Source organism: Ranitomeya variabilis, chromosome 1 (assembly GCF_051348905.1).
Source record: "Ranitomeya variabilis isolate aRanVar5 chromosome 1, aRanVar5.hap1, whole genome shotgun sequence".
Lineage (NCBI taxonomy): Eukaryota > Metazoa > Chordata > Amphibia > Anura > Dendrobatidae > Ranitomeya > Ranitomeya variabilis.
In genome coordinates this window covers 670,527,385-670,544,039 of record NC_135232.1, presented here as the reverse complement: position 1 = coordinate 670,544,039, position 16,655 = coordinate 670,527,385, and the positions used below count along the sequence as shown (strand labels likewise).

At 44.7% G+C, this 16,655-nt stretch overlaps 1 protein-coding gene across 1 annotated transcript in view; it reads right to left on the bottom strand.

Annotated features, from left to right (window-relative positions):
• The window catches only part of EHD4 (EH domain containing 4), a 77,310-nt gene extending 68,536 nt beyond the window's left edge, over nucleotides 1-8,774 (bottom strand). Inside the window, exons 1-2 of the mRNA XM_077263987.1 lie at nucleotides 8,233-8,774; nucleotides 1,554-1,730 (exon numbers count right to left, since the gene is read on the bottom strand). Of these exons, the coding sequence (XP_077120102.1) occupies nucleotides 1,554-1,730; nucleotides 8,233-8,462 (407 nt within the window). The 5' untranslated portion in view covers nucleotides 8,463-8,774. The remainder of the gene's footprint in view (nucleotides 1-1,553; nucleotides 1,731-8,232) is intronic.
• Between the last annotated feature and the right edge of the window lie 7,881 nt (nucleotides 8,775-16,655).

Sequence of the window (16,655 nt, the reverse complement as noted above, 5' to 3'; positions counted from 1 at the left end):
GCTGCTATAATGGAGATGAATCTGCCTCTATTTAAAATCCTATCAGCTGAAGCTCGCTAACCCTATTCCAAAGCGAGCATTGCTATTGTTTTCAGCTCACAGCCTTTTCTATAGAGAAAACCTGCTGACAAACAAGTCCCTTGTATAGATAACCAAAGTTTGATAGTGTAATCTGTGGGTGGCTGCAAACCATATACTCAGCTGAATGAAAAGGAACTTCCATTTATTACATGTTGCATCAGCAGATCTACATTACATTCTTCAGATGCTCATGTGATTTCCTAAATGTCACTTTTTCACCCAACGGTCTCTGACAAAATACATTTGGTAAATCTTATCATATTACGTATATTTTACACACACAAAAACAAAACAAAGTTTCTCTGGTGAAATAGTTAGCAATTATTATTATTTTTTTTTATTATTATTACTGGTAGAGGCGAGTGTTTGATGTTGAAGATTTTCTGCACCAATTAGATAAATGTATTTTTTCATTACGTTTAGTGCAATTATTATTATAATTTTTATTTTTTATTTTTTTTTACATACGATTGTATATATCGCATTTTTTTCCTGTTGAGGTTTCTTTTTGGCATGTCAAGTTTTAAAGAAAACTACTTCCTGTTTTTTTGGAGTTGATAAAGCATGTACAGATTAGGCTGCCGTCACACGTTCAGGATTTGGTCAGTATTTTACATCAGTATCTGTAAGCCAAAACCAGGAGTGGAACAAATAGAGGAAAAGTATAATAGAAACATATGCACCACTTCTGCATTTATCACCCACTCCTGGTTTTGGCTTACAAATACTGATGTAAAATACTGACCAAATACTGATAGTGTGACGGCAGCCTTACATTCATTATTACTGCGATTCCGCTGCAGAAACGCAATATTAACGCATGTGCAAAATCTGCAGATAAATACCGCACATCTCATTCAAGTCAAAAATTTGCAAATAAAAAATGAATTTGCTGCAAGAGACTTTGCCATGATGGCGACTTCAAAATAGCACTGCAGGTCAATTTCCAAAGCGTTCACACCTTTAGCACCTGTATGGAATGGAAGCGAGACGTGCATGCAAATGGTAGACACATGACGGAGTTTCAGATATCAGTACAAATTTTATTTCAAAGGAAAAAAAGGATATGAACGTATTTTATTTTTTTTTATTGCCCATTCAAGGTTTTTTTCTGATTTTAGAAAGCCCCTTTAAGGGTATGTTCAGATGGGTCGAATATGCGACAGATTCTCTATCAGAAAATGCTCTGCATAGTCCAGTACCAAAAGCACTGATGGTATTTCACCAAGTCTCGTCCTGAAAGTCTGGAGAGAGTCTGAAGATGCGGATGTCAGATCTACGAATCTATGATACATCAATATATGCAGTGAATTTTTAACTGCAGAGTTCAGTTTGCAATGCAAAGCTTGCAGAAGCAGGCATGTCCTGCGCTGACATCCCCTCAGTCTTAATCCTGTACATTTTATGTTATTTGGATTTGTTTGTGTCTATTTTGTTAATATTTATTAGCAAGTTTTGTTTATAGACTGTACCTGTTCAAGAAGGCATTTCCAAAGCTGTTCAATTTTCGGAATGGCTTTTTAGGGTCAACAACCAATGCATTTCCAGGTATACTCCCTTCTTTCTCACCATGCATTACGGCAATGAATGAGTCAGTGGTGGGCTCTGGTCCTATTCGCATTCCTGGAAAATCTTGTTCTAGCAGGTATCTGGTAAACAAGGAGAGAACAATAAACTATTATTATTCAATGATAACAATTCAAGTGCTCTGATAACAGAACTACTGATACATAGTATTATACAGGGGTCAGGGAGGGAAGGAGAAAGATCAAATAGCAGGTTACAAAGTAGCGGGAAACCATTTGTTTGTTCTAGTATATAGAAAAAAAGTTACAATGGTTTTAAATGCTGCAATCCACCCAATTGAGGTCAATAGAGGAAAAATGCAACAGATAAAGCAAGAATAAACATGGGCCTGATTCTCAAGATCGGTGATTTCCTTACAAGTCATGATGAGGAGGCATGTAGGAGTCAGAAGCATTTGACAAGTGGCTACCTGCGCAGTCTTTGGAGTAAGATTTCTCGAGTAATAAAAGCCACAGCAGATCCTGAATTAGATGAGCTGTAGTGTGTCACTCTTGTCCATTTTGTTGGAACTGGGAGAAACTAACATGAAATCGCTAAAAGTCACAACATTTTTGTGCAACACCGAGTCACGCAAAAACTTTACGATTTTTCTAAGATAATTTCCCCATTTGCTGGTGAAACTGCTTTGGTGAATAAGGGCCATTGAGAAATGTGTCTGCGAAGACCCTTTACACATCGAGTCAGAACAACCCACCAAAGGGATTGAATGACAATCTAATGTGTGTGTGTGTGTGTGTGGGGGGGTCTCCCAACTTTCACCCCGACAGATGATGTAGGGGGAGAGAAGAATTCATCTTGTTAGATTTTCAGCGATTTATAGTTTTCTTCTCCCTGGAGAAAAGTCAGTGCCAGAAGATTCTGGCAGTGACTGTCACAAATAACACGGGAATGCTAAGATAAGCGAAGCTTTCCAGTTTGTGGGGGAAGTCGGGGAGAGTCGAGAGAGATAGCTATCAGATGGTTTGGCACATAACCCATTGTTTATGGGAGCCCTTACACATGCAAAATTTATTCCAGATTTGCAGTGTATTGGATAAGGGAACTAAAATGTAATTCAAATATGTTGCCATTTTAGATTACATGAAAATGCAGCTTAATATGGATTTATTTCAGGGTAGGTGCACACTCTCCCCCGAGCACTAGAGATTACTGTTGAAATCTATGGTAAAACAGTATTCCAAAAGATTCCCGACAGAGCCCACACTTTTTTTGTGCTTCTCTGAAGAAAACAAAACAAACAAACAAAAATAAACCACACAAGTACTGTCAAGACAGAGCCCAGATAGAGAGCTCAGTGAGTGAACGGCTCCAATGTTGTTCCTGTCGGAATAGTGCTTATCGGGGATCCCAACAGAAACTTCCATGTAGTGCTCGGGGGAGAGTACTGTGTCTGAACTTAGCCTTATTTTTTGGTGGGTAGGAGGCAACACCATGACGTCTTAAACTCCAACATGCTCCATTCCTCTTTCCCCAAGCATCTTCCATAGGAGAAGAGTTTACAAGTTAAATCTTTGCCCAATTCTGCCAAAATTTCAGACTTTAGCGAATTTGTCTCATTTTGTTTGTTTTTGCCTTTTATGGTTTTCAATCAGGACAAGTAATGGCAGTTATAAAAACTGTTATACAAGTTAGCATTTAGAAAACGGGGGGCTTGGAAGACAAATTCATTCCCCTCTCTCAATTTTGTTTATAGACATATGCAATTCTACAAAATTGGACGAAAACAACTGAAAGAGCAGTGATGGTGGTCCTAATGATATCCACCGACAGACAAATGAGACAGATGTGAATAAAGAATGAAACTAAAGCTCTACACCAAGTCACATAATGGTAACCTTTGACCATCAAAACGATAAGGAGGGCAGCGTCTGAAAAACGCTTATATATGCAGTTCCCCTTCCTCCAAAAAGTTTAGACTCCTCAGGACTAACATGTCCTGAGCCTGAACGTCGGCATACAAGATCACTCTTTTTCTGCACCTTGATAAATACTACGGTAATTCTATTTATCTAAACAAACCCTGAACTCTGTCACACACTAACAATGTTTATTCCTGTTCGGAGGAACATGGAAGTTCAGAAGCGGAAAATAATTATACAAAACTCACAATTACCTGGTTTGAAGGACATGGTTAATAATAGTGCTGAGAACACAGGCATAGTCATCAGGACAGAGTTAGGATCAAAGGATAGCGAGACCTTGGATTAATAAGACTAAGGAAAGACAATACCAGTTTAATTACTTGGAGGAAAAAGAAAAAGAAAAAAAAAAAAAAAAGAGTGCGTTGCATGCGTTGAACGGACTGCACTAACGCAATGTGAACCTAGCAGCCAAAACCAGGAGTGGGTGATAAATGCAGAAGTGGTGACGTCTTTCTATTATACTTTTCCTCATTGTTCCACTCCTGGTTTTGGCTTACACATACTGATGTAAAATACTGACCAAATAAGATGGGAGTACTTTGAAGAAGGTTTAATACATATTCTGGGTTTTGTTTCTTTTCTCCTTGTGTTTCTTCTATCCTAATCACAAAGGACAATAAGTCCCTTATCTCTCATAGTAAAGTAGACAAACCAGTCCTTGCAACTCTCTATAGGAGCATTACCTATATAAATACCCCCTTTAACTGGTTAACTCCTTCCAGACAGCCACAGTACATGGAAGTTGCACATCAGCTGTGCGAGAATGAAGCAGGCTCAGGCATCAGGAGCTGAGTCCACATTATAGCTGGCAGATAATTGCTGTATTAAACATTTGGCATCCGTAATAGCAGAGACCAGACCTAAGCTGTGAGCCCCTTAAATGCTGCTGGCAATCTGACAGTGGCTTTTATAGAGCATCGTTCTGGGGGTGCTACCTTCTGGGTGCCCAATACCCGCCTTACATGATCATAGGCTGGGCCTCCTAGATCGTTATTTTAGCTATACACTGCAGTATGCTTGAATTCAATGATACAGAACAATAGATAAGACAATCACAGGTTGAAGTCTCCAAAACGATAAAAACGTTTTCTTTTAAATATTAAAATGGAGGCACCCCCTGTACCCGATGAAAGTGGTGCACCACAACATAGGTGGTCCTCCTGCCTGATTGTATTGTCCCTCAAATTCTTTTGCTTGATGGAGATCCCCCCACGCCCTGATGAGATGCCACACCATAACACATGTCCTCCCATGCAATGATGAGATGGCGCACCATAAGGCTATGTTTCCACAGGCACAAACCGGCAGCGCTTTGGACGCAGCACAAGTCCGCTCAGTCCAAAGCGCTGCCGGCTTTTGTACGCATGGTGATTCTGTACGTGTTCATTGAACCATGCGGAATCACCGCATCCTATAGATAAGATAAATATCACTGTCCTGAGGAGACAGAGCATCACCGGAAGATAAAAAGACATGCTGTGGTCTAGAAAGACGTGCCGCGTGTCCATTTACGCAGGGAAGCCGGATGTGGCCCTGCACGTATAGTGGACATGGGATTTCATAAAATCCCCTCCACTATGCTGTAACATCTGGACACTGCGGATTGGACGCTGCGGCTGTACGCAGCGTCCAATCCGCAGCGTATACTGATCATGGAAACATACCCTGACATGTGTCCACCCCCATGGAGATGGCGCACCATAACACAGGTGTGCACCGCCCCGCTGATGGAGATGGCACAACAGGTGTCCCATCAAAAAATGGAGATAATACACCATAGCACAGGGATTCCCCCCCCCCCCGCCAGATAGAGATGGCACACTACAACATATACAAATTTGAAAAAAATGGGGTGCTCACTGTATAATAAGGTGCTCAGGAGAAAAATATGAAATATCAGAAAAGAACTCCGGCACACAAAAGGAATCCAAATGAATAATAGAGTTTATTGTAATAATCTTAATATCTCATAATTCAAGAATTAAATGCAAGAATAGGATCTGCACACGGTAACAAAGCCAGATGAACGAATCAAGTATCAGTTTCATATCAGGTATCAATTTCAAGAAAGAATAGTCTCCAATCCAACCACTCGCCGTCAGAGACAAAGAAATGGACATGAAATTCCAGGACAGGGGCTATCCGCCAACCACCTCTGACCTGACTGAGAGTGGAATCAAACCTACATAACGAAGTAAGGAAGGCGTTCCAGCTCCATAAAATTCAAATGCTTGCTCAGGCAAGCATTTGAATTTTATGGAGCTGCAACGCCTTCCTTACTTCGTTATGTATATCCATCTTAGTCCAAGATGATGTTCCGTGCACCTGCCTGGATTGGTGAGCTGGCTGTGGCTTCTTATAGCCTTTTCTTTTTGCACAATCAAACCTACAGTTGGGTCGCAAAAGACTCCCAGAATAGCCTTGGTGAACACATTTCATCCTTTTAAACAGCGTATTCATCAATGTATTTTCAAGCACTGGAATATTTTGCAAAATGCTTATCCACATGTTCCAGAATTTAGCTCCAGACCCATGATTTGTAACAAACGAGCAGATAATATAAGGAACCATCTTGTGAGAGCAGATGTTGGGTCGACCAAATTTGTGACACAGAGGGTCTTTAGTACCCCACGGAATGGGACTTTTCCCTGTTTAGGATGTATGCAATGTTCTAACATCACAAAGGGTGACTCTTTCACGCATCCACGAACTGGACGTAGGTTTCCTATTAAAGGTCATTTGACGTGTGATTCCACACATGTGGTCTACCTTATCAAGTGCCCTTGCGGTCTCGGTTATGTTGGCGAAACCACCCAACATATAAGGGACCGCATTTCTCAGCACAAATCTACTATCCGGTGCTCACGTAACTTGCTACCAATTCCTGCCCACTTCTCCCAACACAAGCACTCCATTGCACAACTTAGATATCAAGTTATAGACTGGATCCCAGTATCCAGGAGGGGGGGTGATAGGGTCAGCAAACTTAAGGTACGTGAGGCCTATTGGATTGACAAGTTACAAACACTCTCCCCATTGGGACTTAATAGGAAATACGAAGTCGTACGCTAGTAGCTGATCATCTTGTCTATTATGGATGCCCTTTTTGATGGATTCTAATACTTTCTCTTAGTAACATTATTAGCATTGGTATTATTGATGGTAATTGACATAATTTATATTATTTATAATAGTGGAGACTACTGGATTACTACGGAGATTGGTTATAATTCGTACTGAGATTCTTTTTTTTCATGTCTGTATTTTTCGATTATATTTTTTTCCTCCCCTTTTTTCCTTCCCACAATTCTTTCATATCATCCCGAAAACTGTATTGATATACTTATTTTCACACTTAATCTGATACACCATACGCTGTTTGTATTATTATTTTAATTCTTCTCTTTTTGTTTCTTTTCAGCAGGCAGGCTCAGATCCTCGTTAATTCATGCATGCGCTCTTGTGTCTTCAGTGACTCGGCGCTTCACGATTACTTGCGCCTGCGCACTGGGCACTATCACCTCCCGGTCACAAGGAAGCTCTTCTACCACCACGTATAGAAGCACAAACATGCGGCTCTCACCGCACTGCACCACGGGCCTATTATCCGGACATTTGGCCACCATAAGGTATGATACCCATTATTTCAGGGCTTTCTTTTACTTTTTTATGGACTCAATATTGCGGCCGTTACCTGTCTAGCCCTATGTTTCTGCTATTACGCTGTTTCTGGGCATTCTAGTGGTATATGTTTATGTGCCCTTACAAGAACCTGCCGCATTTAATTAGTTTCTTTCTTTTTTAGCATTCATATGTTCTTATACAAAGATGAACACAGCTTTTGTCTGGTATTCTATCCTTACTTTGTAGGACTTTTGTATATGTCTAGAGACTTTTATACATTGTGTTTTGTTAATATAATATGGATGCAATATACCCCAGAGAGAGTCAGGGGTAATTTATGGCCAACTGTTGCCATATTATTATTTTTATTATTATTAATTTTTCTGCGTTCATATGACATCTGCACTTGGATTCTAATTATAATTTATATCATTTCAGATACAGGTATATCTTGATAAAGGCTCATAGACAGCTGAAACGTTGAAATTGATACCTGATAAGAAAAACTGATACTTGATTCGTTCATCTGGCTTTGTTACCGTGTGCAGATCCTATTCTTGCATTTAATTCTTGAATTATGAGATATTAAGAAGATTACAATAAACTTTATTATTCATTTGGATTCCTTTTGTGTGCCGGAGTTCTTTTCTGACACTACAACATATGTCCCCCCACCTGATGGAGAGGTCACAACACAAATGTCCCCCCCCACCTGATGGAGATGTCATCATAGCACAGGGGTCTCCCCCCCCCACGCTGATCGAGATGGAGCACTATAACATATGTCCTCCCCGCCCTGCTTGATGGAGATGTCACCATAACACAGGTGTCTCCTCCCCCCATCTAATAGAGATGTCACAACACAAATGTCCCCCCCAGATGTCACCATAACACAACTGTCCCCCCCGCCTGATGGAGATGTCACCATGACACAAGTGTGTCCCCCCCTCCCCCGATGGAGATGTCACCATAACACAGGCGTCCCTCCTAGCTGGCGGACCTGTGACATCACTCCTACCTGATGAAGGTGGTCTTGCCAGTGCTGTACTGGCCCACCAGCAGGACCATGGGCAGGTTCTTGAAGTCTGCCTCCTCCAGCGCCGGTGAGTGGAATTCATGAAAGCGATAATGCTCCTCTAGCGGCAGCAGCTTCCCGGTGTACAGGGACTGCAGGCCGCCGGTAACCGTCTGCAGGACATCCTGAGTGCCGCGGCCGGAGCCGCTCTCCTTCCCCAGCCAGCTGAACATGTCCGGGGCTTCTCCTCCTCCTCACAGCGGGGACTGCGCAGGGGGCAGCGGGAGTCGGAGCAGCAGGTGCCAGTCAGGCGGGGAGCGGTGGAATCACACGGGCTGGCGCTCTCTCACTTCCTCATTCACCCGAGCAGTGAGGCGCCCGCCCTACAGCCGCGGACACGTCACCTGCGAGCTCCCCGACACCGCCCCGGGAACTCCCCGCTGCCAGCCACCTCCAGCTCCCGGCCATAACGTCATGCGCTGCTCTGTCATCTGCTGCACCGTGGCGACTCTGCAGCGCCTCCTGCAGCCACTGTGGATCGGTGCAACCACACTGCAAAACCTCCAGTAGTTTTAAGGGAACCTGTCACCCCCAAAATGGAAGTGCCCACCGGCATCAGGGGCTTATCTCCAGCATTCTGTGGCTACTTTCACATTAGCGTCGTGCACTGCACGTCGCAATGCGACATTGCGGCGCACCGACGCATACTGTGGAAGCGCCACACAACGGGGGCAGCGGATGCGGTTTTTCAACGCATCCGCTGCCCCATTGTGAGGTGCGGGGAGGCGGGGGCGGAGTTCTGGCCGCGCATGCGCGGTCGGAAAAGACGGGCATAACGCACCAAAAAACGTTACAAGCAACGTTTTTTGGTGGCGATGGGCCGGCGCAACACGATGCAAGCATCGCATGACGGTTGCGACGTGTGGCAATGCATCGCTAATGCAAGTCAATGGAGAAAAAACGCATCCTGCAAGCACTTTTGCAGGATGCGTTTTTTCTACAAAACGACGCATAGCGACGTGCAGTGCACGACGCTAGTGTGAAAGTAGCCTAATGCTGTAGATAAGCCCCTGATGTATCCTGAAAGATGAGAAGAAGAGGTTAGATTATACTCACACAGGGGTGGTCCGATCCGATGGGCGTCGCGGTCCGGTCCGGGGCCCCCGATCTTCTTACGATGACGTCCTCCTCTTGTCTTCACGCCGCAGCTCCGGCGCAGGCGTATATTGTCTGCCCTGTTGAGGGCAGAGCAAAGTACTGCTGTGCGCAGGCGCCGGGAAAGGTCAGAGAGGCCCAGCACCTGTGCACTGCAGTACTTTACTCTGCCCTCAACAGGGCAGACAATATACGCCTGCGCCGGAGCCGCGACAGGAAGCGAGGAAGGGGACGTCATTGTATGAAGATGGGAGGCATCGGACCTGGACCGCGACGCCCGTTGGACCTGGACCTCCCCTGTGTGAGTATAATATAACTTGTTTTTCTTACCTTTCAGGTTACATTGGGGGCTTATCTACAGCATTATAGAATGCTGTAGATAAGCCCCTGATGGCAGTGGCCGAAGCTTATATACGAAAAAGTAGGTGACAGGTTCCCTTTAAGACCTAAAATCTATTGTATCTTCTAAGAAACATGATAACGTAAGTAATGGTCATCACTTTAATTGTGAGCTCTTAAATGAGTCATAAAGGAGTTTTTATAAATAAAAATTATTTTATCTCTATAGCGCCATAAGCATAGCTACCAGAGGGGGGCAGAGGGTGCGGCCGCCCTGGGCCCCCGCTCTGAGGGGGACCACCCGGAGCTACGTTACCTCTAAGGCCGGGATCACACATACGCGAGATACGGCCGAGTCTCGCAGGTGAAACCCAGCTCTGGCGCCGGCACTCCGGAGCGGAGCGTGCAGGTCCATGTATTGCTGTGCGGCTGCACACTCCACTCCGGAGTGCAGGCGCCAGAGCTGGGTTTTAACCTGCGAGACTCGGCTGTATCTCACGTATGTGTGATCCCGGCCTAAGGGTATGTTTCCACGGTCAGGAACCGGCAGCATTTTGGATGCAGCACATGTGTGCTCCGTCCAAAGCACTTCCGGCTTTTGAACGCAGATAATTCTGCATGTGTTCATTGAACCGTCCGGAATCACGGCACCAAATACATTGGATGGGAAATTTATCTTGCAGAGATGGAGCGTCTCCGCAAGATAAATAGACATGCTGCATTCTCGAAAGATGCGCCGCATGTCCTTCTCCTCAGGGAACCCGGGGGCGTCCCTGCACGCATAGTGGAGATGGGATTTCTTCAAATCCCATCCACTATGCTGTAACATCTGGCTGCTGCGGGTTTGATGCTGCAGCTGTACACAGCATCAAACCCGCAGCATTTACTGACCGTGGAAACATAACCTTACAGTATCGGCGTGCGCAGTTAAACTGTGCAGCAGAGCAGGAAGACCCAGCAAGTTCAACTGTATCGGCATCTGCTGGGAGCCGATACAGATGAAAGCAAGTTGGAAGAGGGAGTGTCAGCTGATGCTTCCTCCCCCATCACTCTTCCTCAGCATCTGACTTCACAGCGCCATGATGTCACTAAGTGGGGTTCTGTACGCTGAGATTTGCGACACTTCAGAACTTGACAAGCTGGCACTGTGGAGACCAGAGCAGCGGAGGAATGGGGAGGAGAGGTGAGTATTGTATTTTATTGTTTTTTAGAACACTGTGTGCAGATAAAACTGTATTGAGGACCCCGGGGGGATGTATTATACTATATAGATAATGAGGGGGAAGCATTATACTGTATAGGCAATGAGGGGGTGCTTTATGCAGTGCCTTGCGAAAGTATTTGGCTCCCTGGAACTTTTCAACCTTTTCCCACATATCATGCTTCAAACATAAAGATACCAAATGTAAATTTTTGGTGAAGAATCAACAACAAGTGGAACACAATTGTGAAGTTGAACGAAATTTATTGCTTATTTAAAATTTTTGTGGAAATTCAAAAACTGAAAAGTCGGGCGTGCAATATTACTTGGCCCCTTACTTTCAGTGCAGAAAACTCACTCCAGAAGTTCATTGTGGATCTCTGAATGATCCAATGTTGTCCTAAATGCCTCATGATGATAAATATAATCCACCTATGTGTAATCAAGTCTCCGTATAAATGCACCTGCTCTGTGATAGTCTCAGGGTTCTGTTTGAAGCACAGAGAGCATCATGAAGACCAAGGAACACAACAGGCAGGTCCGTGATACTGTTGTGGAGAAGTTTAAAGCCGGATTTGGATACAAAATGATTTCCAAAACTTTAAGGAGAGAAGAAGCACAGGAGAAGTAAAGAGCTGGAGGGGAGCTGCGACTGATCTTCCTCCATGATGAAGCGCAGAAACCAGAGGCCGGAATTCAGAGGTTGTGGGGGTAACAGCATGCCACACAGCAGAGACCGGCGGGCAGGAGATTTCAAGCGCCTGTCCTCCATTAACACCCGAAGGCACAGCAGCACATAGAGCCCGGAGTCATAACTAGAGACATCTGTAAAAAGGTTCGAGTTGCCTGCCATGTGGGTAGTGTCCTACTTAAAGGGACAGAGAGAAATTGAGGACCTTGTGTGAAGCCTAAGGCAGCAAGGGACTACCACACAGCGCAGTGAGGAAGGCTTCCAAACCCACCTGGCTAGGGGGATTTCTGAATTGCTTCCAAGTTGGCCAGACCTCACCATCACCTGTGATCCGTACCCTGGACTGTGGCTGCCTTATACCAGTGAAAGGTAAAGAGACTACAAACTTGTGTCCTCTAATTCTTTCTGGCACTACACCGTCTGTCATCTTTGCCTGCTACACCGGGAGCCCTGGGGAATAGGCTTCACCTGTGGAAAGCCATACCATCCCTGCTGCCATAATATCACCACAGTGGACCCCTTTTAAGCATCGTCGGTCATCCCTGACCGAATACCACAGGTGGCATCACGAACAAACTCTATTCTTTATTCACAACAACCCCTTTAAAGTCCTATCCTTTAACTTGGACGCCCAGGGCCACGGACCGGGTCGCTGCCACCGTAACCACCCCTTTAACGACCACCAGACCCGGCCCGGGTACCCCAGGGTCCTAACAGGCGCTCCAAATGCTTTATACTGTATGGACCATAGGAGGATGTATTATACTGTATGGACCATGGGGGGATGCATTTTACTGTATAGACAATGCGGGATGTTTTATACTGTATGGAACAAGGGGGGGCTGTGTTGTACTGTATGGACCATGGGGGGATGAATTATACTGTATAGACTATGGGCAGATACTTTATACAGTATGGACCATGGGGGTGTATTATACTGTATGATGGGTGGATATATTATACTGTATTTCACTTCCATATCACTTCTCCCCTATGCCTCCAAACTACTGGAACAACACGTCTACCTTGAACTGTCCTCCCATCTCTCTTCTTGCTCCCTCTTTGACTGCTTACAATCTGGCTTCCGGTCACCCCATTCCACTGAAACTGCCCTAACTAAGGTCACCAATGACCTCTTAACCGCCAAGAGCAAGCGACACTACTCTGTCCTCCTCCTCCTCGACCTGTCGGCTGCCTTTGACACAGTGGACCATTCATTATTATTACAGACCCTCTCATCCCTTGGCATCACAGACTTGGCCCTATCCTGGATCTCATCATACCTAACAGACCGGACATTCAGCGTCTCCCACTCACACACCACGTCCTCACCTCGCCCCCTATCTGTCGGAGTCCCACAAGGTTCAGTCCTAGGGCCCCTGCTCTTCTCTATTTACATCTTTAGCCTTGGACAGCTCATAGAATCTCATGGCTTTCAGTATCCCCTCTATGCTGATGACACACAGATCTACATCTCTGGACCAGATATCACCTCCCTACTAACCAGAATCCCTCAATGTCTGTCCACTATTTCATCCTTCTTCTCCGCTAGATTTCTGAAACTTAACATGGACAAAACAGAATTCATCATCATCTTTCCCCCATCTCACGCAACCCCCCAATGAACCTATCCATTACAATAAATGGCTGCCCACTCTCCCCAGTCCCACAAGCTCGCTGCCTTGGCATAATCCTTGACGCTGATCTCTCCTTCAAATCACATATCCAAGCCCTTTCCACTTCCTGCCAACTTCAACTCAAAAATATTTCACGAATCCGTTCATTCCTCAATCTGCAAAAACCCTAGTCCGTGCCCTCATCATCTCTCGCCTTGACTACTGCAACCTCCTGCTCTGTGGCCTCCCCTCTAACACTCTCGCACCCCTCCAATCTATTCTAAACTCTGCTGCCCGACTAATCCACCTGTCCCCCCGCTATTCCCCGGCCTCTCCCCTCTGTCAATCCCTTCACTGGCCCCTCATTGCCCAGAGACTCCAGTACAAAACCCTAACCATGACGTACAAAGCCATCCACAACCTGTCTCCTCCATACATCTGTGACCTCGTCTCCCGGTACTTACCTACACGCAACCTCCAATCCTCACAAGATCTCCTTCTCTACTTCCCTCTTATCTCCTCTTCCCACAATCGTATACAAGATTTCTCTTGCGTATCACCCCTACTCTGGAACCCTCTACCACAACACATCAGACTCTCGCCTACCATCGAAACCTTCAAAAAGAACCTGAAGACCCACCTCTTCCGACAAGCCTACAACCTGCAGTAACCACCGATCGACCAAACCGCTGCATGACCAGCTCTATCCTCGCCTACTGTATTCTCACCCATCCCCTGTAGATTGTGAGCCTTCGCGGGCAGGGTCCTCTCTCCTCCTGTACCAGTTATGACTTGTATTGTTTAAGATTATTATACTTGTTTTTATTATACGAGGGGGGAGGAGGAAATGAATCCAAAGAGATAACCTTATGTCTTTTATTAAAATTGCTTTATTTAAAGTGCAAGTGAGGAGGCAATGGTGACAACACGATCACCCAACAAATATCTAAAAACAGAAAACACACAAGACACCAGGAAAGAACAGCTGCTGACCCATAGCAGAAAAACATTAGTATAGCAATAAGCAATCAGCATAAAGGGTCAAATTTACAAAACCAGCAGGGTTATATATCCAGCTTCACACCAAAACACCTAAAAAATCATTAAGTCCCATAAACAGCAACGTCACAAAAGGTATGCAAACCAGTATAACATGATATAGCACGAGACTTAAGTAGGTGAGAGGAATGATAAATTAATACATCACCAAGGTATAGTATTTAGCAGACGCAGGATCCCGGTGTCCGCCCCAACGCGCGTTTCGGAAACCCTTCGTCAGGGGGCGCATAGTGCAGGATAGAAAATGTGCTGTATAAGTAGGCAAGACCCCGGAAATGAATATCGGCCGTAACCCGGAAGTAACCGCGTGTGTCATAGCAACCGCTTTATGAGACTTTTGATAACTTTTTGAGAGTTATTATTGTACTATCTCCATACATGAATTTGTTTATATGGATATTTCTCCTTTTTTCCACTTTTTACCATGGAACATATGTCCTGCACTAAGGAGAACGTCATACATGTTTGATTGAAATATAACATGCACCTTTATGATATAAAATAACGTTTTGTCATTCTCTATGGTTCTATTTAATAATTTACTATTATTCCATGTATATGTATGTTAATGGTAACTCTTTGCATTATGAGAATTGCCTTTTGTTTGGTTATACTACTTATCATAGATCGTTATGTCCTCTTTTATTTTTCTTTTTTCCTCCCCTTTTCTTCCTCCCCTTCATTTTCTAGGCTGTTTCCGTATTTGGCAGCGTTTTGCGCATGCGCCCGCCGGCTGTATTGTTGGTGAATGGCGACCCAGTGTTTGTTGTGGGCGGACCACGTGGGGCCCCACGTGCACCGACCCGCATGACCTGGATGGCGCCATCTCCCTGTATTGTACCGGCGGTTGCTATGACACACGCGGTTACTTCCGGGTTACGGCCGATATTCATTTCCGGGGTCTTGCCTACTTATACAGCACATTTTCTATCCTGCACTATGCACCCCCTGACGAAGGGTTTCCGAAACGCGCGTCGGGGCGGACACCGGGATCCTGCATCTGCTAAATACTATACCTTGGTGATGTATTAATTTATCATTCCTCTCACCTACTTAAGTCTCGTGCTATATCATGTTATACTGGTTTGCATACCTTTTGTGACATTGCTGTTTATGGGACTTAATGATTTTTTAGGTGTTTTGGTGTGAAGCTGGATATATAACCCTGCTGGTTTTGTAAATTTGACCCTTTATGCTGATTGCTTATTGCTATACTAATGTTTTTCTGCTATGGGTCAGCAGCTGTTCTTTCCTGGTGTCTTGTGTGTTTTCTGTTTTTAGATATTTGTTGGGTGATCGTGTTGTCACCATTGCCTCCTCACTTGCACTTTAAATAAAGCAATTTTAATAAAAGACATAAGGTTATCTCTTTGGATTCATTTCCTCCTCCCCCCCTCGTATGTTATTTATGATAACTGTCTTAATCCAATATTAGGGCAAAATTAGTTCTCACTGGGAGTTATTACTATTTGATATATATATAATTTGATCTTCCCAGATGATATACTATAGGTATTGTTTGCCGTTGGCTACCCCTTTCTTTTTTCAATTTGTTTTTATTATGTATACCCCTCCTCACATGTAAAGCGCCATGGAATAAACCTTGCGGGACTCCGACAGATGGGGGGCGAGGTGAGGAGCTGGTGTCTGAGTGGGAGACGCTGAATGTCCGGTCAGTTAGGTATGACGAGATCCAGGATAGGGCCAAGTCTGTGATGCCAAGGGATGAGAGGGTCCGCAGCAACAGGGAATTGTCCACTGTGTCAAAGGCAGAGGACAGGTCCAGGAGGAGGAGGATAGAGTAGTGTCGCTTGCTCTTGCCGGTTAATAGGTCATTGGTAGATGGTAAATTAAAAGATAGTTCACCAGTTATAAGAGGAGTGAGTCTCCTGCTGGCCAGCTTACAGTCAATAAGGAAACAGAGGGACACAAAAGGTAAAAACTGCTTATATTGTGTGGTCCGCCATCATTACAATGAATCAGGGTCACGCTATAAGGCTGCATGATCCAGTCATCAGCCAGGATCTGTCTGAGTGCAATTATCATGTGTTATTCAATCCATCTCTCCTGAGCCTGGATTATCGTCTATACATTTTGAAACATCCTTAGGAGTGCACGCATGTGGGGGTGCATGCAAGCATCCCCAAAGCAAAGCATCCCAGAAGATAAGTATCAAGATAAAGCAGTTATTCCATGGCATTTAGCCAGTCAGGGCAGGAGTCAGGTAACCCACACTCTGCTCTCCCTTCTATCCATGTGCTTTATTCCTATCCTGTGTTCCGTTGCCATCCACATTCACAGTCCCATCCCCCCCATCACGACTCATATACATCAGCTCCTTTCTCTTTCCCTCTCCCATGTACAG